The sequence below is a fragment of the Heterodontus francisci genome, chromosome 26 (genome assembly GCF_036365525.1).
Source record: "Heterodontus francisci isolate sHetFra1 chromosome 26, sHetFra1.hap1, whole genome shotgun sequence".
Classification (NCBI taxonomy): Eukaryota; Metazoa; Chordata; class Chondrichthyes; order Heterodontiformes; family Heterodontidae; genus Heterodontus; species Heterodontus francisci.
This window is the reverse complement of record NC_090396.1, coordinates 8427962-8454015: the sequence shown is the minus strand read 5'-3', so window position 1 is coordinate 8454015 and position 26054 is coordinate 8427962. Positions and strand designations below refer to the sequence as shown.

General features: G+C 53.8%; 1 protein-coding gene across 1 annotated transcript in view; it reads right to left on the bottom strand.

Annotated features, from left to right (window-relative positions):
- Positions 1-2648: 2648 nt before the first annotated feature.
- The window catches only part of LOC137384157 (mucin-19-like), a 58958-nt gene continuing 35552 nt past the window's right edge, over positions 2649-26054 (bottom strand). The window contains exons 6-10 of the mRNA XM_068057758.1: positions 19394-20005; positions 15915-17186; positions 11032-11313; positions 7647-8018; positions 2649-3196 (exon numbers count right to left, since the gene is read on the bottom strand). Coding sequence (XP_067913859.1) covers positions 2649-3196; positions 7647-8018; positions 11032-11313; positions 15915-17186; positions 19394-20005 — 3086 coding nt within the window. The remainder of the gene's footprint in view (positions 3197-7646; positions 8019-11031; positions 11314-15914; positions 17187-19393; positions 20006-26054) is intronic.

Genomic DNA, 26054 nt, shown 5'->3' with positions numbered 1-26054 from the left:
CTATTGATTTTCTCAACCGCATGCTCCCCTCCATCTTTGATGCCCTAGTCCCCAATTAAAGGATCAGCCTCTCTCACCCTGCTGTTCCACCTGCTATGGCCCTCATCTCCACTCCCTTAAGTCCAGGGGATGCAGACTTGAAAGGATACAGCAGACAACATGTTTAACCATCCCCTACCAGATCTGTCTGGACCTGTTAAAACACTATTGGGTCCTGCTCTCGTCAGCTAAAACTGCTCACAATTCCAGGATCATCCGGGAATGCAAAGATAACCCCCGGTTTCTTTTCTCCACTGCACACTGTCTTCTTAAACCCTTCTCCCCGTCCCCTCCACCCTCACCTCCAACAATAAATGTGAGGAGATCATGGACTTCTTTGTCACTGAGATCGAGACTTTCTGATCAGCTGCCTCTGATGTGTTCCTTCCTTCCATTAGCCCACCGGCCAAACTTCTTAAAATGCCCCCCCCCCCCCTCCACCCCCACTGCACCCGTCACCCCCCCCCCCGCCCCACCCTAGCCCTGAACTCGCATCTTTCTCTAGTTTCCCTCCTATCTCCCTCATTCCCTCTCTGAGATCAGTTTGTCCATGAGAACCACCTCCCGTTCCTTCGACCCTATTCCCACGAAACTGCTGATCATCCAACATCCCCTCGTGGTCCCCATGTTAACCGATATTGTAAACAGTTTTCTGTCTTCAGGTGTTGTCTCTCTCTCCTTTAAATCTGCTGTCATCACCACTCTCCTGAAAAAAAAAACACTTGACCCCTCTGTCCTTGCAAACTACTGTTCCGTCTCCAACCTCCCTTTCTTCTCAAAGGCTCCATGACCTCTTGGTCAGCTATGTGGCCTTGTCCAATCTACACCTTCTCCTTTGTTATCTCTTGCCCCAACCCCGGCTCACTTGCTGATAACCTTTGACATTTCTAATATTTGTCAGTTCCGAAGAAGGATCACTGACCCGAAACGTTAACTCTGCTTCTCTTTCCACAGATGCTGCCAGACCTGCTGAGTGGTTCCAGCATTTCTTGTTTGTACAGAACTTTAGTTAGGCCACACTTGGAATATTGCGTACAATTCTGGTCGCCACACTACCAGAAGGACGTGGAGCCTTTGGAGGTTGAATAAACTCGGATTGTTTTCACTGGAATAACGGAGGTGGAGGGGCAACATGATAGAGGTTTACAAAGTTATGAGTGGCATGAACAGAGTGGATAGTCAGAAGCTTTTTCCCAGGGTGGAAGAGTCAGTTACTAGGGGACATAGGTTTAAGGTGCGAGGGGCAAAGTTTAGAGGGGATGTGCGAGGCAAGTTTTTTTTACACAGAGGATGGTGAGTGCCTGGAACATGCTGCTGGGGGAGGTGGAGGAAGCAGGTACGATAGCGACGTTTAAGAGGCATCTTGACAAATACATGAATAGGATGGGAATAGAGGGATACGGACCGCGTAAGTGCAGAAGGTTTTAGTTTAGACAGGCATCAAGATCAGCGCAGGATTGGAGGGCCGAGTGGCCTGTTCCTGTGCTGTACTGTTCTTTGTTCTTTGTTCTTTGAGGCTATAACCCTTCAATGAAAGCATCAGCTGAAGTAATGCCAGGTACAGGCGCCATCTTCAAAGCACTGACAGCCCCGTTGGTAACGCTGCCTGGCACCGATGCAGTTAATCTGTAGAGCAGCTGGATCACCCTCGACTGCTGCTGTAACTCCCTGACCCTCCTGCACAGCTGCTGTTATTCCCAGACGGCCCTCAACAGATGCTGCAACGCCCAGACCCCCCACTACAGCTGCTGTAACTCCCAGACCCTCCTCTACAGATGCTGGAACTCCCAGACCCCCCTCTACAGCTGCTGTAACTCCCAGACCCTCCTCTACAGATGCTGGAACTCCCAGACCCCCCTCTACAGCTGCTGCAACTCCCAGACCCCCCTCTACAGCTGCTGTAACTCCCAGACCCTCCTCTACAGCTGCTGTAACTCACAGACCCTCGGCTCCTGCTGCTATAACTCCCAGACCCTCCTGGACAGCTGCTGTAACTCCCAGACCCTCCTCGACAGCTGCTGTAACTCCCAGACCCTCCTCTACAGCTGCTGTAACTCCCAGACCCTCCTCTACAGATGCTGTAACTCCCAGATCCACCTCTTTTGCTGCCATAACTCCCAGAACCTCCTCTACAGCTGCTGTAACTCCCAGACACTCCTCGACTGCTGCCAGAAATCCCAGACCCTCCTCTAAAGCTACTGTAACTCCCAGACCCTCCTCTACTGCTGCTGTAACTCCCAGACCATCCTCTACAGCTGCTGTAACTACCAGACCCTCCTCTACTGCTGCTGTAACTCCCAGACCATCCTCTGCAGCTGCTGTAACACCCAGACCCTCCTCTACAGCTGCTGGAACTCCCAGACACTCCTCTACTGCTGCTGTAACTCCCAGACCCTCCTCTACAGCTGCTGTAACTCCCAGACCCTCCTCTACAGCAGCTGTAACTCCCAGACCCTCCTCTGCAGCTGCAGCAACTCCCAGACCCTCCTCTCCAGCTTCTGTAACTCCCAGACCCTCCTCTACTGCTGCCGTAAGTCCCAGACACTCCTGTACAGCTTCTGCAACTCCCAGACCCTCCTCTGCTGCTGCTGTAACTCCCCGAGCCTCCTCTACTGCTGCTGTAACTCCCAGACCCTCCTCTCAACTGCTGTAACATCCATACCCTCCTCTACAGCTGCTGTAACATCCGGACCCTCCTCTACAGCTGCTGTAACTCCCAGACCCTCCTCTACAGATGCTGTAACTCCCTGAATGCCCACTACAGCTGCTGTAACTCCCAGACCGTCGGCTACAGTTGCTGTAACTCCCAGACCCTCCCCTACAGCTGCTGAAACATCCAGACCCTCCTCTACAGCTGCTGAAACTCCCAGACACACTTCTACAGCTGCTGTAACGTCCAGACCCTCCACTACAGCTGCTGTAACATCCAGACCCTCGTCTACAACTGCTGTAACTCCCAGACCACCCTCCAATGCTGCTGTAACTCCCAGACCATCCTCTACAACTGCTGAAACTCCCAGACCCTCCTCTACAACTGCAGTAACTCCCAGACCCTCCTCTACTGCTGCTGTAATTCCCAATCCCTCCTCTACTGGTTCTGTAACTCCCAGACCCTCCTCTACAGCTGCTGTAACTCCCAGACCCTCCTCTACATCTGCTGCAACTCCCAGACCCTCCTCTGCAACTGCTGGAACTCCCAGACCCTCCTCTACAGCTGCTGTAACTCCCTGACACTCCTCCACAGATGCTGTAACTCCCAGACCCTCCTCTACAGCTGCTGTAAGTCCCAGACCACCCTCTACAACTGCTGTAACACCCAGAGCCTCCTCTACAGCTGCTGTAACTCCCAGACCCTCCTCTACAGATGCTGTAAGTCCCAGACCCTCCTCTACATATGCTGTAACTGCCAGACCCTCCTCTACAACTGCTGTAACACCCAGACCCTCCTCTACAGCTGCTGTAACACCCAGACCCTCCTCTCCTGCTGCTGAAACACCCAGATCCACCTGTACATATGTTGAAACTCCAAGACCCTCCTCTACAAATGCTGTAACTCCCAGACCCTCCTCGACAACCGCTGTAACTCCCAGACACTCCTCTACAGCTGCTGAAAATCCCAGACACTCCTCCACAGCTGCTGTAACTCCCAGACCCTCCTCGACAACCGCTGTAACTCCCAGACACTCATCTACAGCTGCGGTAGCTCCCAGACGCTCCTCTACAACTGCTGTAACTCCCAGACCCTCCTCTACTGCTGCTGTAACTCCCAGCCCCTCCTCCACAACCGCTGTAACTCCCAGACACTCATCTACAGCTGCGGTAGCTCCCAGACGCTCCTCTACAACTGCTGTAACTCCCAGACCCCTCTCTACAGCTGCTGTAACTCCCAGACCCTCCTCTACATCTGTTGTAACTCCCAGACCCTCCTCGACAACTGCTGTAACTCCCAGATACTCCTCTACAACTGCTGAATCTCCCAGACCCTCCTCTACATCTGTTGTAACTCCCAGACCCTCCTCGACAACTGCTGTAACTCCCAGACACTCCTCTACAACGGCTTTAACTCCCAGACCCTCCTCTGCAACTGCTGTTACTCCCAGACCCTCATCTACAACTGTTGTACATCTGAGACCCTCCTCTACAGCTGCTGTAACTCCCAGACCCTCCTCGACTGCTGCTGTAACTCCCAGACCCTCCTCTGCAACTGCTGCAACACCCAGACACTCCTCCACAACTGCTGTAACTCCCAGACCCTCATCTACAACTGTTGTAAATCCGAGACCCTCCTCTGCAGCTGCTGAAACTCCCAAACCCCCCTCTGCAGATGCTGTAACTCCCAGACCCTCCTCTACAACCGCTGTAACTCCCAGACACTCCTCTGCAGCTGCTGAAAATCCCAGACACTCCTCCACAGCTGCTGTAACTCCCAGACCCTCCTCGACAACCGCTGTAACTCCCAGACACTCATCTACAGCTGCGGTAGCTCCCAGACGCTCCTCTACAACTGCTGTAACTCCCAGACCCTCCTCTACAGCTGCTGTATCTCCCAGACCCTCCTCTACTGCTGCTGCAACTCCCAGACCCCCCTCGACAACTGCTGTAACTCCACGACCCTCCTCTACAGCTGCTGTATCTCCCAGACCCTCCTCTACTGCTGCTGTAACTCCCAGACCCTCCTCAACAACTGCTGTAACTCCCAGACCCTCCTCTGCAACTGCTGTAATTCCCAGACCCTCCTCTACATCTGCTGTAACTCCCAGACACACCTCTGCAGCTGCTGTAATTCCCAGACCCTCCTCTACAACTGCTGTAACTGCCAGACCCTCCTCTACAACTGCTGTAACTCCCAGACCCTCCTCTACAACTGCTGTAACTCCCAGACCCTCCTCTGCAGCTGCTGTAACTCCCAGACACTCCTCTACAACTGCTGTAACTCCCAGACACTCCTCTGCAACTGCTGTAACTCCCAGACCCTCCTCTACAACTGCTGTCACTCCCAGAACCTACTCTACATTTGCTGTAACTCCCAGACACTCCTCTGCAGCTGCTGTAACTCCCAGACACTCCTCTACAGCTGCTGTAACTCCCAGACACTCCTCTACAACTGCTGTAACTCCCAGACCCTCCTCGACAACTGCTGTCACTCCCAGACCCTCCTCTACAACTGCTGTAACTCCCAGACCCTCCTCTACAGCTGCTGTAACTCCCAGACACTCCTCTGCAGCTGCTGTAACTGCCAGACACTCCTCTACAGCTGCTGTAACTCCCAGACCCTCCTCTACAACTGCTGTAACTCCCAGACCCACCTCTACTGCTGCTGTAACCCCCAGAACCTCCTCGACAACTGCTGTAACTCCCAGACCCTCCTCTACAACGGCTGTAAGTCCCAGACCCTCCTCTACTGCTGCTGTAAATCCCAGACCCTACTCTACTGCTGCTGTAACTCCTAGACACTCCTCTACAACTGCTGTAACTCCCAGACCCTCCTCTACAACTGCTGTAAGTCCCAGACCCTACTCTACTGCTGCTGTAACTCCCAGACCCTCCTCTACAACTGCTGTAACTCCCAGACTGCCATCGACAAATGCTGCAACTCCCAGACCCTCCTCTACAACTGCTGTAACTCCCAGACCCTCCTCTACTACTGCTGTAACTCCCTACCCTCCTCTACTGCTGCGGTAACTCCCAGACCCTCCTCTACTGCTGCTGTAACTCCCTACCCTCCTCTACTGCTGCGGTAACTCCCAGACCCTCCTCTACTGCTGCTGTAACTCCCAGACTCTCCTCGACAACTGCTGTAACTCATCGACCCCCCTCTACTGCTGCTGTTACTCCCACACCCACCTCTACAACTGCGGTAACTCCCAGATGCTCCTCTACATCTGCTGTAAGTCCCAGACCCTCCTCTACAACTGCTGTAACTCCCAGACCCTCCTCTACTGCTGCTGTAACTCCCAGACGCTCCTCTACATCTGCTGTAACTCCCAGACCCTCCTCTACTGCTGCTGGAACCCCCAGACCCTCCTCGACAGCTGCTGTAAATCTCAGACACCCCTCTACAGATGCTGTAACTCCCAGACACCCCTCTACAGATGCTGTAACTCCCAGACACCCCTCTACAACTGCTGTCACTCCCAGACCCTCCTCTGCTGCTGAAGTAACTCCCAGACCCTCTTCTACTGCTGCTGTAACACGCAGACACTCCTCTACAACTGCTGTAAGTCCCAGATCCTCCTCTGCAACTGCTGTAACTCCCAGACACTCCTCCACTGATGCTGTAACTCCCAGAGCACACTCTGCTGCTGCTGTAACTCCCAGACCCGCCTCTACTGCTGCAGTAACTCCCAGATCCCCCTCTACAACTGCTGTAACTTCCAGACACTCCTCCACTGCTGCTGTATCTCCCAGACACTCCTCCACTGCTGCTGTTACTCCCAGACCCTCCTCTACAACTGCTGGTACCCCCAGACCCTCCTCTACTGCTGCTGTAACTCCCAGACCCTCCTCGACAACTGCTGGAACTCCCAGACCCTCCTCTACTGCTGCTGTAACTCCCAGACCCTCCTCGACAACTGCTGTAACTCCAGACCCTCCTCTACAACTGCTGCAACTCCCAGATACTCCTCTACAACTGCTGAAACTCCCAGATACTCCTCTACAACTGCTGTAAATCCGAGACCCTCCTCTACTGCTGCTGTAACTCCCAGACCCTCCTCTACAACTGCTGTAACTCCCAGACCCTCCTCTACACCTGCTGTAACTCCCAGACCCTCCTCTACTGCTGCTGTAAATCCCAGACTCTCCTTTACAGCTGCTGTAACTTCCAGACTGCCCTCGACAGATGCTGTAACTCCCAGACCCTCCTCTACAACTGCTGTAACTCCCAGACCCTCCTCTACAACTGCTGTAACTCCAGACCCTCCTCTACAACTGCTGCAACTCCCAGATACTCCTCCACAACTGCTGAAACTCCCAGACACTCCTCTACAACTGCTGTAAATCCGAGACCCTCCTCTCCTGCTGCTGTAACTCCCAGACCCTCCTCTACAACTGCTGTAACTCCCAGACCCTCCTCTACAACTGCTGTAACTCCCAGACACTCCTCTACAACTGCTGTAAATCCGAGACCCTCCTCTACTGCTGCCGTAACTCCCAGACCCTCCTCTACAACTGCTGTAACTCCCAGACCCTCCTCTACAACTGCTCTAAATCCGAGACCCTCCTCTACTGCTGCTGTAACTCCCAGACCCTCCTCTACAACTGCTGTAACCCCAAGACCCACCTCGACTGCTGCTGAAACTCCCAGAAGCTCCTCTACTGCTGCTGTAACTCCCTACCCTCCTCTACTGCTGCTGTAACTCCCATACACTCCTCTACAACTGCTGTAAGTCCCAGACACTCCTCTACAACTGCTGTAACACCCAGACCCTCCTCTACTGCTGCTGTAACTCCCAGATACCCCGCTACATATGTTGAAACTCCAAGACCCTCCTCTACAAATGCTGTAACTCCCAGACTGCAATCTACAGCTGCTGTAAATCCCAGACACTCCTCTACAGCTGCTGTAAATCCCAGACCCTACTCTACTGCTGCTGTAACTCCCTAACCCTGCTCTACAGACGCTGTAACTCCCAGACCCTCCTCTACAACTGCTGTAACTCCCAGACACTCCTCGATAACTGCTGGAGCTCCCAGACCCTCCTCTCCAACTGCTGTAACTGCTAGAAACTCCTCGACAGCTGCTGTAAATCCCAGACCCTCCTCTACTGCTGCTGTAACTCCCAGCCCCTCCTCTACAGCTGCTGGAACTCCCAGACCCTCCTCTACTGCTGCTGTAACTCCCAGCCCCTCCTCTACTGCTGCTGTAACTCCCAGAAACTCATCTACAGCTACTGTAGCTCCCAGACGCTCCTCTACAACTGCTGTAACTCCCAGACCCTCCTCTGCAACTGCTGTAACTCCCAGACACTCCTCTGCAACTGTTGTAACTCCCAGACCCTCCTCGACAACTGCTGTAACTCCCAGAACCTCCTCTACTGCTGCTGTAACTCCCTAACCCTGCTCTACAAACGCTGTAACTCCCAGAACCTCCTCTCCAACTGCTGTAACTCCCCGACCCCCCTCTACTTCTGCTGTTACACCCACACCCACCTCTACAACTGCTGTAACTCCCAGACGCTCCTCGACAACTGCTGTAAGTCCCAGACCCTCCTCTACAACTGCTGTAACACCCTGACCCTCCTCTACTGCTGCTGTAACTCCCAGACTCTCCTCCACAACTGCTGTAACACCCTGACCCTCCTCTACTGCTGCTGTAACTCCCAGAACCTCCACTACAACTGCTGTAACTCCCAGACCCTCCACTACAACTGCTGTAACTCCCAGACCCTCCACTACAACTGCTGAAACTCCCACACACTCCTATACAACTGCTGTCACTCCCAGACCCTCCTCTACTGCTGCTGTAACTCCCAGAAACTCCTCGACAACTGCTTTAACTTCCAGACCCTCCTCTACAAATGCTGTATCTCCCAGACACTCCTCTACAACTGCTGTTACTCCAAGACCCTCATCTACAACTGTTGTAAATCCGAGACCCTCCTCTACAGCTGCTGTAAGTCCCAGACCCTCCTCTACTGCTGCTGTAATTCCCAGACCCTCCTCGACAACTGCTGTAACTCCCAGACACTCCTCGACAACTGCTGTAACTCCCAGACCCTCCTCTACTACTGCTGTAACTCCCTACCCTCCTCTACTGCTGCGGTAACTCCCAGACCCTCCTCTACTGCTGCTGTAACTCCCTACCCTCCTCTACTGCTGCGGTAACTCCCAGACCCTCCTCTACTGCTGCTGTAACTCCCAGACTCTCCTCGACAACTGCTGTAACTCCCCGACCACCCTCTACTGCTGCTGTTACTCCCACACCCACCTCTACAACTGCGGTAACTCCCAGATGCTCCTCTACAACTGCTGTAAGTCCCAGACCCTCCTCTACAACTGCTGTAACTCCCAGACCCTCCTCTACTGCTGCTGTAACTCCCAGACCCTCCTCTACATCTGCTGTAACTCCCAGACCCTCCTCTACTGCTGCTGGAACCCCCAGACCCTCCTCGACAGCTGCTGTAAATCTCAGACACCCCTCTACAGATGCTGTAACTCCCAGACACCCCTCTACAGATGCTGTAACTCCCAGACACCCCTCTACAACTGCTGTCACTCCCAGAACCTCCTCTGCTGCTGAAGTAACTCCCAGACCCGCCTCTACTGCTGCAGTAACTCCCAGATCCCCCTCTACAACTGCTGTAACTTCCAGACACTCCTCCACTGCTGCTGTATCTCCCAGACACTCCTCCACTGCTGCTGTTACTCCCAGACCCTCCTCTACAACTGCTGGTACCCCCAGACCCTCCTCTACTGCTGCTGTAACTCCCAGACCCTCCTCTACAACTGCTGGAACTCCCAGACCCTCCTCTACTGCTGCTGTAACTCCCAGACCCTCCTCGACAACTGCTGTAATTCCAGACCCTCCTCTACAACTGCTGCAACTCCCAGATACTCCTCTACAACTGCTGAAACTCCCAGATACTCCTCTACAACTGCTGTAAATCCGAGACCCTCCTCTACTGCTGCTGTAACTCCCAGACCCTCCTCTACAACTGCTGTAACTCCCAGACCCTCCTCTACACCTGCTGTAACTCCCAGACCCTCCTCTACTGCTGCTGTAAATCCCAGACTCTCCTTTACAGCTGCTGTAACTTCCAGACTGCCCTCGACAGATGCTGTAACTCCCAGACCCTCCTCTACAACTGCTGTAACTCCCAGACCCTCCTCTACAACTGCTGTAACTCCAGACCCTCCTCTACAACTGCTGCAACTCCCAGATACTCCTCCACAACTGCTGAAACTCCCAGACACTCCTCTACAACTGCTGTAAATCCGAGACCCTCCTCTACTGCTGCTGTAACTCCCAGACCCTCCTCTACAACTGCTGTAACTCCCAGACCCTCCTCTACAACTGCTGTAACTCCCAGACACTCCTCTACAACTGCTGTAAATCCGAGACCCTCCTCTACTGCTGCCGTAACTCCCAGACCCTCCTCTACAACTGCTGTAACTCCCAGACCCTCCTCTACAACTGCTGTAAATCCGAGACCCTCCTCCACTGCTGCTGTAACTCCCAGACCCTCCTCTACAACTGCTGTAACCCCAAGACCCACCTCGACTGCTGCTGAAACTCCCAGAAGCTCCTCTACTGCTGCTGTAACTCCCTACCCTCCTCTACTGCTGCTGTAACTCCCATACACTCCTCTACAACTGCTGTAAGTCCCAGACACTCCTCTACAACTGCTGTAACACCCAGACCCTCCTCTACTGCTGCTGTAACTCCCAGATACCCCGCTACATATGTTGAAACTCCAAGACCCTCCTCTACAAATGCTGTAACTCCCAGACTGCAATCTACAGCTGCTGTAAATCCCAGACACTCCTCTACAGCTGCTGTAAATCCCAGACCCTACTCTACTGCTGCTGTAACTCCCAGACCCTCCTCTACAGCTGCTGTAAATCCCAGACCCTACTCTACTGCTGCTGTAACTCCCTAACCCTGCTCTACAGACGCTGTAACTCCCAGACCCTCCTCTACAACTGCTGTAACTCCCAGACACTCCTCGACAACTGCTGGAACTCCCCGACCCCCCTCTACTTCTGCTGTTACACCCACACCCACCTCTACAACTGCTGTAACTCCCAGACGCTCCTCGACAACTGCTGTAAGTCCCAGACCCTCCTCTACAACTGCTGTAACACCCTGACCCTCCTCTACTGCTGCTGTAACTCCCAGACTCTCCTCCACAACTGCTGTAACACCCTGACCCTCCTCTACTGCTGCTGTAACTCCCAGACCCTCCACTACAACTGCTGTAACTCCCAGACCCTCCACTACAACTGCTGAAACTCCCACACACTCCTATACAACTGCTGTCACTCCCAGACCCTCCTCTACTGCTGCTGTAACTCCCAGAAACTCCTCGACAACTGCTTTAACTTCCAGACCCTCCTCGACAAATGCTGTATCTCCCAGACACTCCTCTACAACTGCTGTTACTCCAAGACCCTCATCTACAACTGTTGTAAATCCGAGACCCTCCTCTACAGCTGCTGTAAGTCCCAGACCCTCCTCTACTGCTGCTGTAATTCCCAGACCCTCCTCGACAACTGCTGTAACTCCCAGACACTCCTCGACAACTGCTGTAACTCCCAGACCCTCATCTAAAACTGTTGTAAATCCGAGACCCTCCTCTGCAGCTGCTGAAACTCCCAGACCCCCCTCTACAGATGCTGTAACTCCCAGACCCTCCTCTACAACTGCTTTAACTCACAGACCCTCCTCTACTGCTGCAGTAACTCCACGACCCTCCTCCACAGCTGCTGTATCTCCCAGAACCACCTCCACAACTGCTGGAACTCCCAGAACCTCCTCCACAGCTGCTGTAACGCACAGACACTCCCCGACAACTTCTGTAACTCCCAGACCCTCCTCTACAACTGCTGTAACTCCCAGACCCTCCTCTACAGCTGCTGTAACTCCCAGACTCTCCTCTACATCTGCTGTAACTCCCAGACACTCCTCCACTGATGCTGTAACTCCCAGAGCACACTCCACTGCTGCTGTAACTCCCAGATCCCCCTCTACAACTGCTGTAACTCCCAGACACTCCTCCACTGCTGCTGTATCTCCCAGACACTCCTCCACTGCTGCTGTAGCTCCCAAACCCTGCTCTACAACTGCTGTAACTCCCAGACACTCCTCTACAGATGCTGCAACTCCCAGATCCTCCTCTACTGCTGCTGGAACTCCCAGACCCTCCTCTGCAGCTGCTGTAACTCCCAGACCCTCCTCGACAACTGCTGTTACTCCCAAACCCTCCTCTACAACTGCTGTAACTCCAGACCCTCCTCTACAACTGCTGCAACTCCCTGATACTCCTCTGCAACTGCTGTAACTCCCAAACCCTCCTCTACTGCTGCTGTAACTCCCAGACCCTCCTCTACAACTGCTGTAACTCCAAGACCCACCTCTACTGCTGCTGAAACTCCCTGATACTCCTCTGCAACTGCTGTAACTCCCAAACCCTCCTCTACTGCTGCTGTAACTCCCAGACCCTCCTCTACAACTGCTGTAACTCCAAGACCCACCTCTACTGCTGCTGAAACTCCCAGAACCTCCTCTACTGCTGCTGTAACTCCCATACCCTCCTCTGCAACTGCTGTAACTCCCCGACCCCCTCCACTGCTGCTGTAACTCCCAGACACCCCTCTGCAGCTGCTGTAACTCCCAGACCCTCCTCTACTGCTGCTGTAACTCCCTAACCCTGCTCTACAGACGCTGTAACTCCCAGACCCTCCTCTACAACAGCTGTAACTCACAGACACCCCTCTTCAACTGCTGTAACACCCAGTCCCTCCTCTACAGCTGCTGTAACTCACAGAAACTCCTCTACAGCTGCTGTAACTCCCAGAAACTCCTCTACAGCTGCTGTAAATCCGAGACCCTCCTCGACAACTGCTGAAACTCCCAGACACTACTCTACAGCTGCTGTAAATCCCAGACTTCCTGGACAACTGCTGGAGCTCCCAGACACTCCTCTACAACTGCTGTAACTCCCAGACCCTCCTCTACTGCTGCTGTAACTCCTAGAAACTCCTCTACAGCTGCTGTAAATCCCAGACCCTCCTCGACAACTGCTGAAACTCCGAGACCCTCCTCTACTGCTGCTGTAACTCCCAGCCCCTCCTCTACAGCTGCTGGAACTCCCAGACCCTCCTCTACTGCTGCTGTAATTCCCAGACACTCATCTACAGCTGCTGTAGCTCCCAGACGCTCCTCTACAACTTCTGTAACTCCCAGACCCTCCTCGACAACTGCTGTAACTCCCAGACACTCCTCTACAACTGCTGTAACTCCCAGACCGCTCTCGACAGCTGCTGTAACTCCCAGACCCTCCTCTCCATCTGTTGTAACTCCCAGACCCTCCTCGACAACTGCTGTAACTCCCAGAACCTCCTTTACTGCTGCTGTAACTCCCAGAACCTCCTCTACTGCTGCTGTAACTCCCTAACCCTGCTCTACAGACGCTGTAACTCCCAGAACCTCCTCTACAACTGCTGTAACTCCCCGACCCCCCTCTACTGCTGCTGTTACACCCACACCCACCTCTACAACTGCTGTAACTCCCAGACGCTCCTCGACAACTGCTGTAACACCCTGACCCTCCTCTACTGCTGCTGTAACTCCCAGACCCTCCACTACAACTGCTGTAACTCCCAGACCCTCCTCTACAACGGCTGTATCTCCCAGATACTCCTCTACAACTGCTGAAACTCCCAGACCCTCCTCTACTGCTGCTGTAACTCCCAGAAACCCCTCTGCAACTGCTGTGACTCCCACACCCTCCTCTACAACTGCTGTAACTCCCAGACCCTCCTCTACAACTGCTGTAAGTCCCAGACCCAACTCTACTGCTGCTGTAACTCCCAGACCCTCCTCTACAACTGCTGTAACTCCCAGACTGCCCTCGACAGATGCTGCAACTCCCAGACCCTCCTCTACAACTGCTGTAACTCCCAGACCCAACTCTACTGCTGCTGTAACTCCCAGAACCTCCTCTACAACTGCTGTAACTCCCTACCCTCCTCTACTGCTGCTGTAACTCCCAGACTCTCCTCTCCATCTGTTGTAACTCCCAGACCCTCCTCGACAACTGCTGTAACTCCCAGACCGCTCTCGACAGCTGCTGTAACTCCCAGACCCTCCTCTCCATCTGTTGTAACTCCCAGACCCTCCTCGACAACTGCTGTAACTCCCAGAACCTCCTTTACTGCTGCTGTAACTCCCAGAACCTCCTCTACTGCTGCTGTAACTCCCTAACCCTGCTCTACAGACGCTGTAACTCCCAGAACCTCCTCTACAACTGCTGTAACTCCCCGACCCCCCTCTACTGCTGCTGTTACACCCACACCCACCTCTACAACTGCTGTAACTCCCAGACGCTCCTCGACAACTGCTGTAACACCCTGACCCTCCTCTACTGCTGCTGTAACTCCCAGACCCTCCACTACAACTGCTGTAACTCCCAGACCCTCCTCTACAACGGCTGTATCTCCCAGATACTCCTCTACAACTGCTGAAACTCCCAGACCCTCCTCTACTGCTGCTGTAACTCCCAGAAACCCCTCTGCAACTGCTGTGACTCCCACACCCTCCTCTACAACTGCTGTAACTCCCAGACCCTCCTCTACAACTGCTGTAAGTCCCAGACCCAACTCTACTGCTGCTGTAACTCCCAGACCCTCCTCTACAACTGCTGTAACTCCCAGACTGCCCTCGACAGATGCTGCAACTCCCAGACCCTCCTCTACAACTGCTGTAACTCCCAGACCCAACTCTACTGCTGCTGTAACTCCCAGAACCTCCTCTACAACTGCTGTAACTCCCTACCCTCCTCTACTGCTGCTGTAACTCCCAGACTCTCCTCTACAACTGCTGTAACTCCCCGACCCCCCTCTACTGCTGCTGTTACTCCCACACCCATCTCTACAACCGCGGTAACTCCCAGATGCTCCTCTACAACTGCTGTAAGTCCCAGACCCTCCTCTACAACTGCTGTAACTCCCAGACCCTCCTCTACAGCTGCTGTAACTCCCAGACCCTCCTCTACTGCTGCTGTAACCCCCAGACCCTCCTCGACAGCTGCTGTAAATCTCAGACCCCCCTCTACTGCTGAAGTAACTCCCAGACCCTCATCTACAGCTGCTGTAACATGCAGAAACTCCTCTACAACTGCTGTAAGTCCCAGATCCTCCTCTACAACTGCTGTAACTCCCAGACACTCCTCCACTGATGCTGTAACTCCCACAGCACACTCTGCTGCTTCTGTAAATCCCAGACACGCCTCTACTGCTGCTGTAACTCCCATATCCCCCTCCACAACTGCTGTAACTCCCAGACACTCCTCCACTGCTGCTGTATCTCCCAGACACTCCTCCACTGCTGCTGTTACTCCCAGGCCCTCCTCTACAACTGCTGTAACCCCCAGACCCTCCTCTACTGCTGCTGTAACTCCCATACCCTCCTCTACAACTGCTGGAACTCCCAGACCCTCCTCTACTGCTGCTGTAACTCCCAGACCCTCCTCTACAACTGCTGTAACTCCAGACCCTCCTCTACAACTGCTGCAACTCCCAGATACTCCTCTGCAACTGCTGAAACTCCCAGACACTCCTCTCCAACTGCTGTAAATCCGAGACCCTCCTCTACTGCTGCTGTAACTCCCAGACCCTCCTCTACAACTGCTGTAACTCCCAGACAATCCTCTGCAACTGCTGTAACTCCCAGACCCTCCTCGACAACTGCTGTAACTCCCAGACGCTCCTCTACTGCTGCTGTAAATCCCAGACACTCCTTTACAGCTGCTGTAACTTCCAGACTGCCCTCGACAGATGCTGTAAGTCCCATACCCTCCTCTACAACTGCTGTAACTCCCAGACCCTCCTCTACAACTGCTGTAACTCCCAGACCCTCCTCTACTGCTGCTGTAAATCCCAGACACTCCTTTACAGCTGCTGTAACTTCCAGACTGCCCTCGACAGATGCTGTAAGTCCCAGACACTCCTCTACAACTGCTGTAACTCCAAGACCCACCTCTACTGCTGCTGTAACTCCCTACCCTCCTCTACTGCTGCTTTAAATCCCAGACACTCCTCCACAGCTGCTGTAAATCCCAGACCCTCCTCTGCTGCTGCTGTAACTCCCTAACCCTGCTCTACAGACGCTGTAAATCCCAGACCCTCCTCTACAACTGCTGTAACTCACAGACCCTCCTCTACTGCTGCTGTAACTCCCAGAAACTCCTCTACAGCTGCTGTAAATCCCAGACACTCCTCGACAACTGCTGGAGCTCCCAGACACTCCTCTACAACTGCTGTAACTCCCAGAGCCTCCTCCACTGCTGCTGTAACTCCTCGAAACTCCTCTACAACTGCTGTAACTCCCAGACCCTCCTCGACAACTGCTGAAACTCCCAGACACTCCTCCACAACTGCCGCAACTCCCAGACCCTCCTCTACTGCTGCTGTAACTCCCAGCCCCTCCTCTACAGCTGCTGGAACTCCCAGACCCTCCTCTACTGCTGCTGTAACTCCCAGCCCCTCCTCTACTGCTGCTGCAACTCCCAGAAACTCATCTACAGCTGCTGTAGCTCCCAGACGCTCCTCTACAACTGCTGTAACTCCCAAACACTCCTCTACAACTGCTGAAACTCCCAGATCCCTCTCGACAGCTGCTGTAACTCCCAGACCCTCCAATCCATCTGTTGTAACTCCCAGACCCTCCTCGACAACAGCTGTAACTCCCAGAACCTCCTCTACAACTGCTGTAACTCCCCGACCCCCCTCTACTGCTGCTGTTACACCCACACCCACCTCTACAACTGCTGTAACTCCCAGACGCTCCTCGACAACTGCTGTAACACCCTGACCCTCCTCTACTGCTGCTGTCACTCCCAGACCCTCCTCTACAACTGCTGTAACACCCTGACCCTCCTCTACTGCTGCTGTAACTCCCAGACCCTCCACTACAACTGCTGTAACTCCCAGACCCTCCCCTACAACTGCTGTATCTCCCAGATACTCCTCTACAACTGCTGAAACTCCCAGATACTCCTCTACTGCTGCTGTAACTCCCAGAAACTCCTCGACAACTGCTTTAACTTCCAGACCCTCCTCTAAAACTGCTGTATCTGCCAGACACTCCTCTACAACTGCTGTTACTCCCAGACCCTCATCTACAACTGTTGTAAATCCGAGACCCTCCTCTACAGCTGCTGTAACTCCCAGACCCTCCTCTACTGCTGCTGTAATTCCCAGACCCTCCTCTACAACTGCTGTAACTTCCAGACCCTCCTCTAAAACTGCTGTATCTGCCAGACACTCCTCTACAACTGCTGTTACTCGCAGACCCTCATCGACAACTGTTGTAAATCCGAGACCCTCCTCTACAGCTGCTGTAAGTCCCAGACCCTCCTCTACTGCTGCTGTAATTCCCAGAACCTCCTCGACAACTGCTGTAACTCCCAGACCCTCATCTGCAACTGTTGTAAATACGGGACCCTCCTCTGCAGCTGCTGAAACTCTCAGACCCCCCTCTACAGATGCTGTAACTCCCAGACCCTCCTCTACAACTGCTTTAACTCCCAGACCCTCCTCTACTGCTGCTGTAACTCCCAGACCCTCCTCTGCAACTGCTGTAACTCCCAGACCCTACTCTACACCTGCTGTCACTCCCAGACACTCCTCTTCAGCTGCTGTAACTCCCAGACCCTACTCTACACCTGCTGTAACTCCCAGACACTCCTCTACAGCTGCTGTAACTCCCAGACCCTACTCTACACCTGCTGTAACTCCCAGACCCTTTTCTACTGCTGCTGTAACTCCCAGACCCTACTCTACACCTGCTGTAACTCCCAGACATTCCTCTGCAGCTGCTGTAACTCCCAGACCCTACTCTACACCTGCTGTAACTCCCAGACCCTCCTCTACAGCAGCTGTAACTCCCAGACCCTTTTCTACTGCTGCTGTAACTCCCAGACCCTCCTCTACAACTGCTGTAACTCCCAGACCCTCCTCTACTGCTGCTGTAAATCCCAGACACTCCTCTACAGCTGCTGTAACTCCCAGACTGCCCTCGACAGATGCTGTAACTCCCAGACCCTCCTCTACAACTGCTGTAACTCCCAGACCCACCTCTACTGCTGCTGTAACTCCCAGACCCTGCGCTACAGACGCTGTAACTCCCATACACTCCTCTACAACTGCTGTAACTCCCAGACCCTCCTCTACTGCTGAAGTAAGTCCCAGACCCTCTTCTACTGCTGCTGTAACTCCCAGACCCTCCTCTACAACTGCTGTAACTCCCAGACCCTCCTCTACTGCTGAAGTAAGTCCCAGACCCTCTTCTTCTGATGCTGTAACTCCCAGACACTCCTCGACTTCTGCTGTAACTCCCAGACCCGCCTCTACTGCTGCTGTAACTCCCAGACCCCCCTCTACAACTGCTGTAACTCCCAGACACTCCTCCACTGCTGCTGTATCTCCCAGACACTCCTCCACTGCTGCTGTAACTCCCAGACACTCCTCTGCAGATGCTGCAACTCCCAGACCCTCCTCTACCGCTGCACGAACTCCCAGACACTCCTCTACAGCTGCTGTAACTCCCAGACCCTCCTCTACTGCTGCTGTAACTCCGAGACCCTCCTCCACAACTGCAGTAACTCCCAGACACTCCTCGACAACTGCAGTAACTCCCAGACCCTCATCTACAACTGTTGTAAATCCGAGACCCTCCTCTGCAGCTGCTGTAACTCCCAGACCCTCCTCTACAGCTGCTGTAACTCCCAGACCCTCCTCCACAACTGCTGTAACTCCCAGACCCTCCTCTACTGCTGCTGTAACTCCAGACTCTCCTCTACAGCTGCTGTAACTCCCAGACACTCCTCGACAACTGCAGTAACTCCCAGACCCTCCTCCACTGCTGCTGTAACTCCTCGAAACTCCTCTACAACTGCTGTAACACCCAGACCCTCCTCGACAACTGCTGAAACTCCCAGACACTCCTCCACAACTGCCGCAACTCCCAGACCCTCCTCTACTGCTGCTGTAACTCCCAGCCCCTCCTCTACAGCTGCTGGAACTCCCAGACCCTCCTCTACTGCTGCTGTAACTCCCAGCCCCTCCTCTACTGCTGCTGCAACTCCCAGAAACTCATCTACAGCTGCTGTAGCTCCCAGACGCTCCTCTACAACTGCTGTAACTCCCAAACACTCCTCTACAACTGCTATAACTCCCAGATCCCTCTCTACAGCTTCTGTAACTCCCAGACCCTCCACTCCATCTGTTGTAACTCCCAGACCCTCCTCGACAACTGCTGTAACTCCCAGAACCTCCTCTACTGCTGCTGTAACTCCCAGACTCTTCTCTACTGCTGCTGTAACTCCCTAACCCTGCTCTACAGACGCTGTAACTCCCAGAACCTCCTCTACAACTGCTGTAACTCCCTGACCCCCCTCTACTGCTGCTGTTACACCCACACCCACCTCTACAACTGCTGTAACTCCCAGACGCTCCTCGACAACTGCTGTAAGTCCCAGACCCTCCTCTACAACTGCTGTAACACCCTGACCCTCCTCTACTGCTGCTGTAACTCCCAGACCCTCCTCTACAACTGCTGTAACACCCTGACCCTCCTCTACTGCTGCTGTAACTCCCAGACCCTCCACTACAACTGCTGTAACTCCCAGACCCTCCTCTACTGCTGCTGTAACTCCCAGACCCTCCTCTACAACTGCTGTATCTCCCAGATACTCCTCTAATGCTGCTGTAAATCCCAGACCCTCCACTACAACTGCTGCAACTCCCAGACCCTCCTCTACAACTGCTGTATCTCCCAGATACTCCTCTACAACTGCTGAAACTCCCAGATACTCCTCTACTGCTGCTGTAACTCCCAGAAACTCCTCGACAACTGCTTTAACTTCCAGACCCTCCTCTAAAACTGTTGTATCTGCCAGACACTCCTCTACAACTGCTGTTACTCCCAGACCCTCATCTACAACTGTTGTAAATCCGAGACCCTCCTCTACAGCTGCTGTAACTCCCAGACCCTCCTCTACTGCTACTGTAATTCCCAGACCCTCCTCTACAACTGCTGTAACTTCCAGACCCTCCTCTAAAACTGCTGTATCTGCCAGACACTCCTCTACAACTGCTGTTACTCCCAGACCCTCATCTACAACTGTTGTAAATCCGAGACCCTCCTCTACAGCTGCTGTAACTCCCAGACCCTCCTCTACTGCTGCTGTAATTCCCAGAACCTGCTCGACAACTGCTGTAACTCCCAGACCCTCATCTACAACTGTTGTAAATACGGGACCCTCCTCTACAGCTGCTGAAACTCTCAGACCCTACTCTACAGATGCTGTAACTCCCAGACCATCCTCTACAACTGCTTTAACTCCCAGACCCTCCTCTACTGCTGCTGTAACTCCCAGACCCTCCTCTACAACTGCTGTATCTACCAGAAGCTCCTCTACTGCTGCAGTAACTCCACGACCCTCCTCCACACCTGCTGGAACTCCCAGACCCTCCTCGACAACTGCTGTAACTCCCAGACCCTCCTCTAAAACTGCTGTATCTGCCAGACACTCCTCTACAACTGCTGTTACTCCCAGACCCTCCTCGACAACTGCTGTAACTCCCAGACCCTCCTCTAAAACTGCTGTATCTGCCAGACACTCCTCTACAACTGCTGTAACTCCCAGACCCTACTCTACACCTGCTGTAACTCCCAGACACTCCTCTACAGCTGCTGTAACTCCCAGACCAACTCTACACCTGCTGTAACTCCCAGACCCTTTTCTGCTGCTGCTGTAACTCCCAGACACTCCTCTGCAGCTGCTGTAACTCCCAGACCCTCCTCTACAGCAGCTTTAACTCCCAGACCCTTTTCTACTGCTGCTGTCACTCCCAGACCCTCCTCTACAACTGCTGTAACTCCCAGACCCTCCTCTCCTGCTGCTGTAAATCCCAGACACTCCTCTCCAGCTGCTGTAACTCCCAGACTGCCCTCGACAGATGCTGTAACTCCCAGACCCTCCTCTACAACTGCTGTAACTCCCAGACCCACCTCTACTCCTGCTGTAACTCCCAGACCCTGCGCTACAGACGCTGTAACTCCCAGACACTCCTCTACTTCTGCTGTAACTCCCAGACCCGCCTCTACTGCTGCTGTACCTCCCAGACCCCCCTCTACAACTGCTGTAACTCCCAGACACTCCTCCACTGCTGCTGTATCTCCCAGACACTCCTCCACTGCTGCTGTAACTCCCAGACACTCCTCTACAGATGCTGCAACTCCCAGACCCTCCTCTACCGCTGCAGGAACTCCCAGACACTCCTCTACAGCTGCTGTAACTCCCAGACCCTCCTCTACAACTGCTGTAACTCCCAGACCCTCCTCTACTGCTGCTGTAACTCCCAGACCCTCCTCTACAACTGCTGTAACTCCCAGACACTCCTCGACAACTGCTGTAACTCCCTGACCCTCATCTACAACTGTTGTAAATCCGAGACCCTCCTCTGCAGCTGCTGTAACTCCCAGACCCTCCTCTACAACTGCTGTAACTCCCAGACCCACCTCTACTCCTGCTGTAACTCCCAGACCCTGCGCTACAGACGCTGTAACTCCCAGACACTCCTCTACTTCTGCTGTAACTCCCAGACCCGCCTCTACTGCTGCTGTACCTCCCAGACCCCCCTCTACAACTGCTGTAACTCCCAGACACTCCTCCACTGCTGCTGTATCTCCCAGACACTCCTCCACTGCTGCTGTAACTCCCAGACACTCCTCTACAGATGCTGCAACTCCCAGACCCTCCTCTACCGCTGCAGGAACTCCCAGACACTCCTCTACAGCTGCTGTAACTCCCAGACCCTCCTCTACAACTGCTGTAACTCCCAGACCCTCCTCTACTGCTGCTGTAACTCCCAGACCCTCCTCTACAACTGCTGTAACTCCCAGACACTCCTCGACAACTGCTGTAACTCCCTGACCCTCATCTACAACTGTTGTAAATCCGAGACCCTCCTCTGCAGCTGCTGTAACTCCCAGACCCTCCTCTACAGCTGCTGTAACTCCCAGACCCTCCTCCACAACTGCTGTAACTCCCAGACCCTCCTCTACTGCTGCTGTAACTCCAGACTCTCCTCTACAGCTGCTGTAACTCCCAGACACTCCTCGACAACTGCAGAAACTCCCAGACCCTCCTCTACAAATGCTGTAACTCCCAGAACCTCCTCTACTGCTGCTGTAACTCCCAGACTCTTCTCTACTGCTGCTGTAACTCCCTAACCCTGCTCTACAGACGCTGTAACTCCCAGAACATCCTCTACAACTGCTGTAACTCCCTGACCCCCCTCTACTGCTGCTGTTACACCCACACCCACCTCTACAACTGCTGTAACTCCCAGACCCTACTCTACACCTGCTGTAACTCCCAGACCCTTTTCTGCTGCTGCTGTAACTCCCAGACACTCCTCTGCAGCTGCTGTAACTCCCAGGCCCTACTCTACACCTGCTGTAACTCCCAGACCCTCCTCTACAGCAGCTGTAACTCCCAGACCCTTTTCTACTGCTGCTGTCACTCCCAGACCCTCCTCTACAACTGCTGTAACTCCCAGACCCTCCTCTACTGCTGCTGTAAATCCCAGACACTCCTCTCCAGCTGCTGTAACTCCCAGACTGCCCTCGACAGATGCTGTAACTCCCAGACCCTCCTCTACAACTGCTGTAACTCCCAGACCCACCTCTACTCCTGCTGTAACTCCCAGACCCTGCGCTACAGACGCTGTAACTCCCATACACTCCTCTACAACTGCTGTAACTCCCAGACCCTCCTCTGCTGCTGAAGTAAGTCCCAGACCCTCTTCTACTGCTGCTGTAACTCCCAGACACTCCTCTACTTCTGCTGTAACTCCCAGACCCGCCTCTACTGCTGCTGTACCTCCCAGACCCCCCTCTACAACTGCTGTAACTCCCAGACACTCCTCCACTGCTGCTGTATCTCCCAGACACTCCTCCACTGCTGCTGTAACTCCCAGACACTCCTCTACAGATGCTGCAACTCCCAGACCCTCCTCTACCGCTGCAGGAACTCCCAGACACTCCTCTACAGCTGCTGTAACTCCCAGACCCTCCTCTACAACTGCTGTAACTCCCAGACCCTCCTCTACTGCTGCTGTAACTCCCAGACCCTCCTCTACAACTGCTGTAACTCCCAGACACTCCTCGACAACTGCTGTAACTCCCAGACCCTCATCTACAACTGTTGTAAATCCGAGACCCTCCTCTGCAGCTGCTGTATCTCCCAGACACTCCTCCACTGCTGCTGTAACTCCCAGACACTCCTCTACAGATGCTGCAACTCCCAGACCCTCCTCTACCGCTGCAGGAACTCCCAGACACTCCTCTACAGCTGCTGTAACTCCCAGACCCTCCTCTACAACTGCTGTAACTCCCAGACCCTCCTCTACTGCTGCTGTAACTCCCAGACCCTCCTCTACAACTGCTGTAACTCCCAGACACTCCTCGACAACTGCTGTAACTCCCAGACCCTCATCTACAACTGTTGTAAATCCGAGACCCTCCTCTGCAGCTGCTGTAACTCCCAGACCCTCCTCTACAGCTGCTGTAACTCCCAGACCCTCCTCCACAACTGCTGTAACTCCCAGACCCTCCTCTACTGCTGCTGTAACTCCAGACTTTCCTCTACAGCTGCTGTAACTCCCAGACACTCCTCGACAACTGCAGTAACTCCCAGACCCTCCTCTACAACTGCTGTAACTCCCAGACCCTCCTCTACAGCTGCTGTGACTCCAGACCCTCCTCTACTGCTGCTGTAACTCCAGACTCTCCTCTACAACTGCAGTAACTCCCAGACTCTCATCTACAACTGTTGTAAATCCGAGACCCTCCTCTGCAGCTGCTGAAAGTCCCAGACCCCCCTCTACAGATGCTGTAACTCCCGGACCATCCTCTACAACTGCGTTAACTCCCAGACCCTCCTCTGCTGCTGCAGTAACTCCCAGACCCTCCTCTACAATTGCTGTAACTCCCAGACCCTCCTCAACAACTGCTGTAACTCCCAGACCCTCCTCTACAGCTGCTGTAACTCCCAGACCCTCCTCTACAACTGCTGTAACTCCCAGACCATACTCTACACCTGCTGTAACTCCCAGACACTCCTCGACAGCTGCTGTAACTCCCAGACCCTACTCTGCACCTGCTGTAACTCCCAGACACTCCTCTACAACTGCTGTAACTGCCATACACTCCTCTACAACTGCTGTAACTCCCAGACACTCCTCTGCAACTGCTGTAACTCCCATACCCTCCTCTACAACTGCTGTAAGTCCCAGACACTCCTCTACTGCTGCTGTAAATCCCAGACACTCCTCTGCAACTGCTGTAACTCCCAGACTGCCCTCGACAGATGCTGTAACTCCCAGACCCTCCTCTACAACTGCTGTAACTCCCTACCCTCCTCTACTGCTGCTGTAACTCCCTACACTCCTCTACAGCTGCTGTAACTCCCAGACTGCCCTCGACAGATGCTGTAACTCCCAGACCCTCCTCTACAACTGCTGTAACTCCCCGCCCCCCTCTACTGCTGCTGTTACTCCCACACCCACATCTACAACTGCGGTAACTCCCAGACGCTCCTCTACAACTGCTGTAACTCCCAGACACTCCTCTACAACTGCTGTAACTCCCAGACCCTCCTCTACTGCTGCTGTAACTCCCAGACCCTCCTCTACAGCTGCTGTAAATCTCAGACCCCCCTCTACAGATGCTGTAACTCCCAGACACCCCTCCACAACTGCTGTAACTCCCAGACCCTCCCCTACTGCTGAAGTAACTCCCAGACCCTCTTCCACTGCTGCTGGAACACCCAGACACTCCTCTGCAACTGCTGTAAGTCCCAGATCCTCCTCGACAACTGCTGTAACTCCCAGACAATCTTCCACTGATGCTGTAACTCCCAGACCCCACTCTACTGCTGCTGTGACTCCCGGACCTGCCTCGACTGCTGCTGTCACTCCCAGACCCCCCTCTACAACTGTTGTAACTCCCAGATACTCCTCCACTGCTGCTGTATCTCCCAGACACTCCTCTACAACTGCTGTAACTCCCAGACCCTCCTCTACTGTTGCTGGAACTCCCAGACCCTCCTCTACAGCTGTTGTAACTCCCAGACCCTCCTCTACAACTGCTGTAACTCCCAGACCCTCCTCTACTGCTGCTGTAACTCCCAGACCCTCCTCGACTGCTGCTGGAACTCCCAGACCCTCCTCTACAGCTGTTGTAACTCCCAGACACCCCTCTACCACTGCTGTAACTCCCAGACCCTCCCCTACTGCTGAAGTAACTCCCAGACCTGCCTCTACTGCTGCTGTAACTCCCAGACCCCCCTCTACAACTGCTGTAACTCCCAGACACTCCTCCACTGCTGCTGTATCTCCCAGACACTCCTCCACTGCTGCTGTAACTCCCAGACACTCCTCTACAGATGCTGCAACTCCCAGACCCTCCTCTACCGCTGCAGGAACTCCCAGACACTCCTCTACAGCTGCTGTAACTCCCAGACCCTCCTCTACAACTGCTGTAACTCCCAGACCCTCCTCTACTGCTGCTGTAACTCCCAGACCCTCCTCTACAACTGCTGTAACTCCCAGACACTCCTCGACAACTGCTGTAACTCCCAGACCCTCATCTACAACTGTTGTAAATCCGAGACCCTCCTCTGCAGCTGCTGTAACTCCCAGACCCTCCTCTACAGCTGCTGTAACTCCCAACCCTCCTCTACAACTGCTGTAACTCCCAGACCCTCCTCTACTGCTGCTGTAACTCCAGACTCTCCTCTACAGCTGCTGTAACTCCCAGACACTCCTCGACAACTGCAGTAACTCCCAGACCCTCCTCTACAACTGCTGTAACTCCCAGACCCTCCTCTACAGCTGCTGTGACTCCAGACCCTCCTCTACTGCTGCTGTAACTCCAGACTCTCCTCTACAACTGCAGTAACTCCCAGACCCTCATCTGCAACTGTTGTAAATCCGAGACCCTCCTCTGCAGCTGCTGAAAGTCCCAGACCCCCCTCTACAGATGCTGTAACTCCCGGACCATCCTCTACAACTGCGTTAACTCCCAGACCCTCCTCTGCTGCTGCTGTAACTCCCAGACCCTCCTCTACAATTGCTGTAACTCCCAGACCCTCCTCAACAACTGCTGTAACTCCCAGACCCTCCTCTACAACTGCTGTATCTCCCAGATACTCCTCTAATGCTGCTGTAACTCCCAGACCCTCCACTACAACTGCTGTAACACCCTGACCCTCCTCTACTGC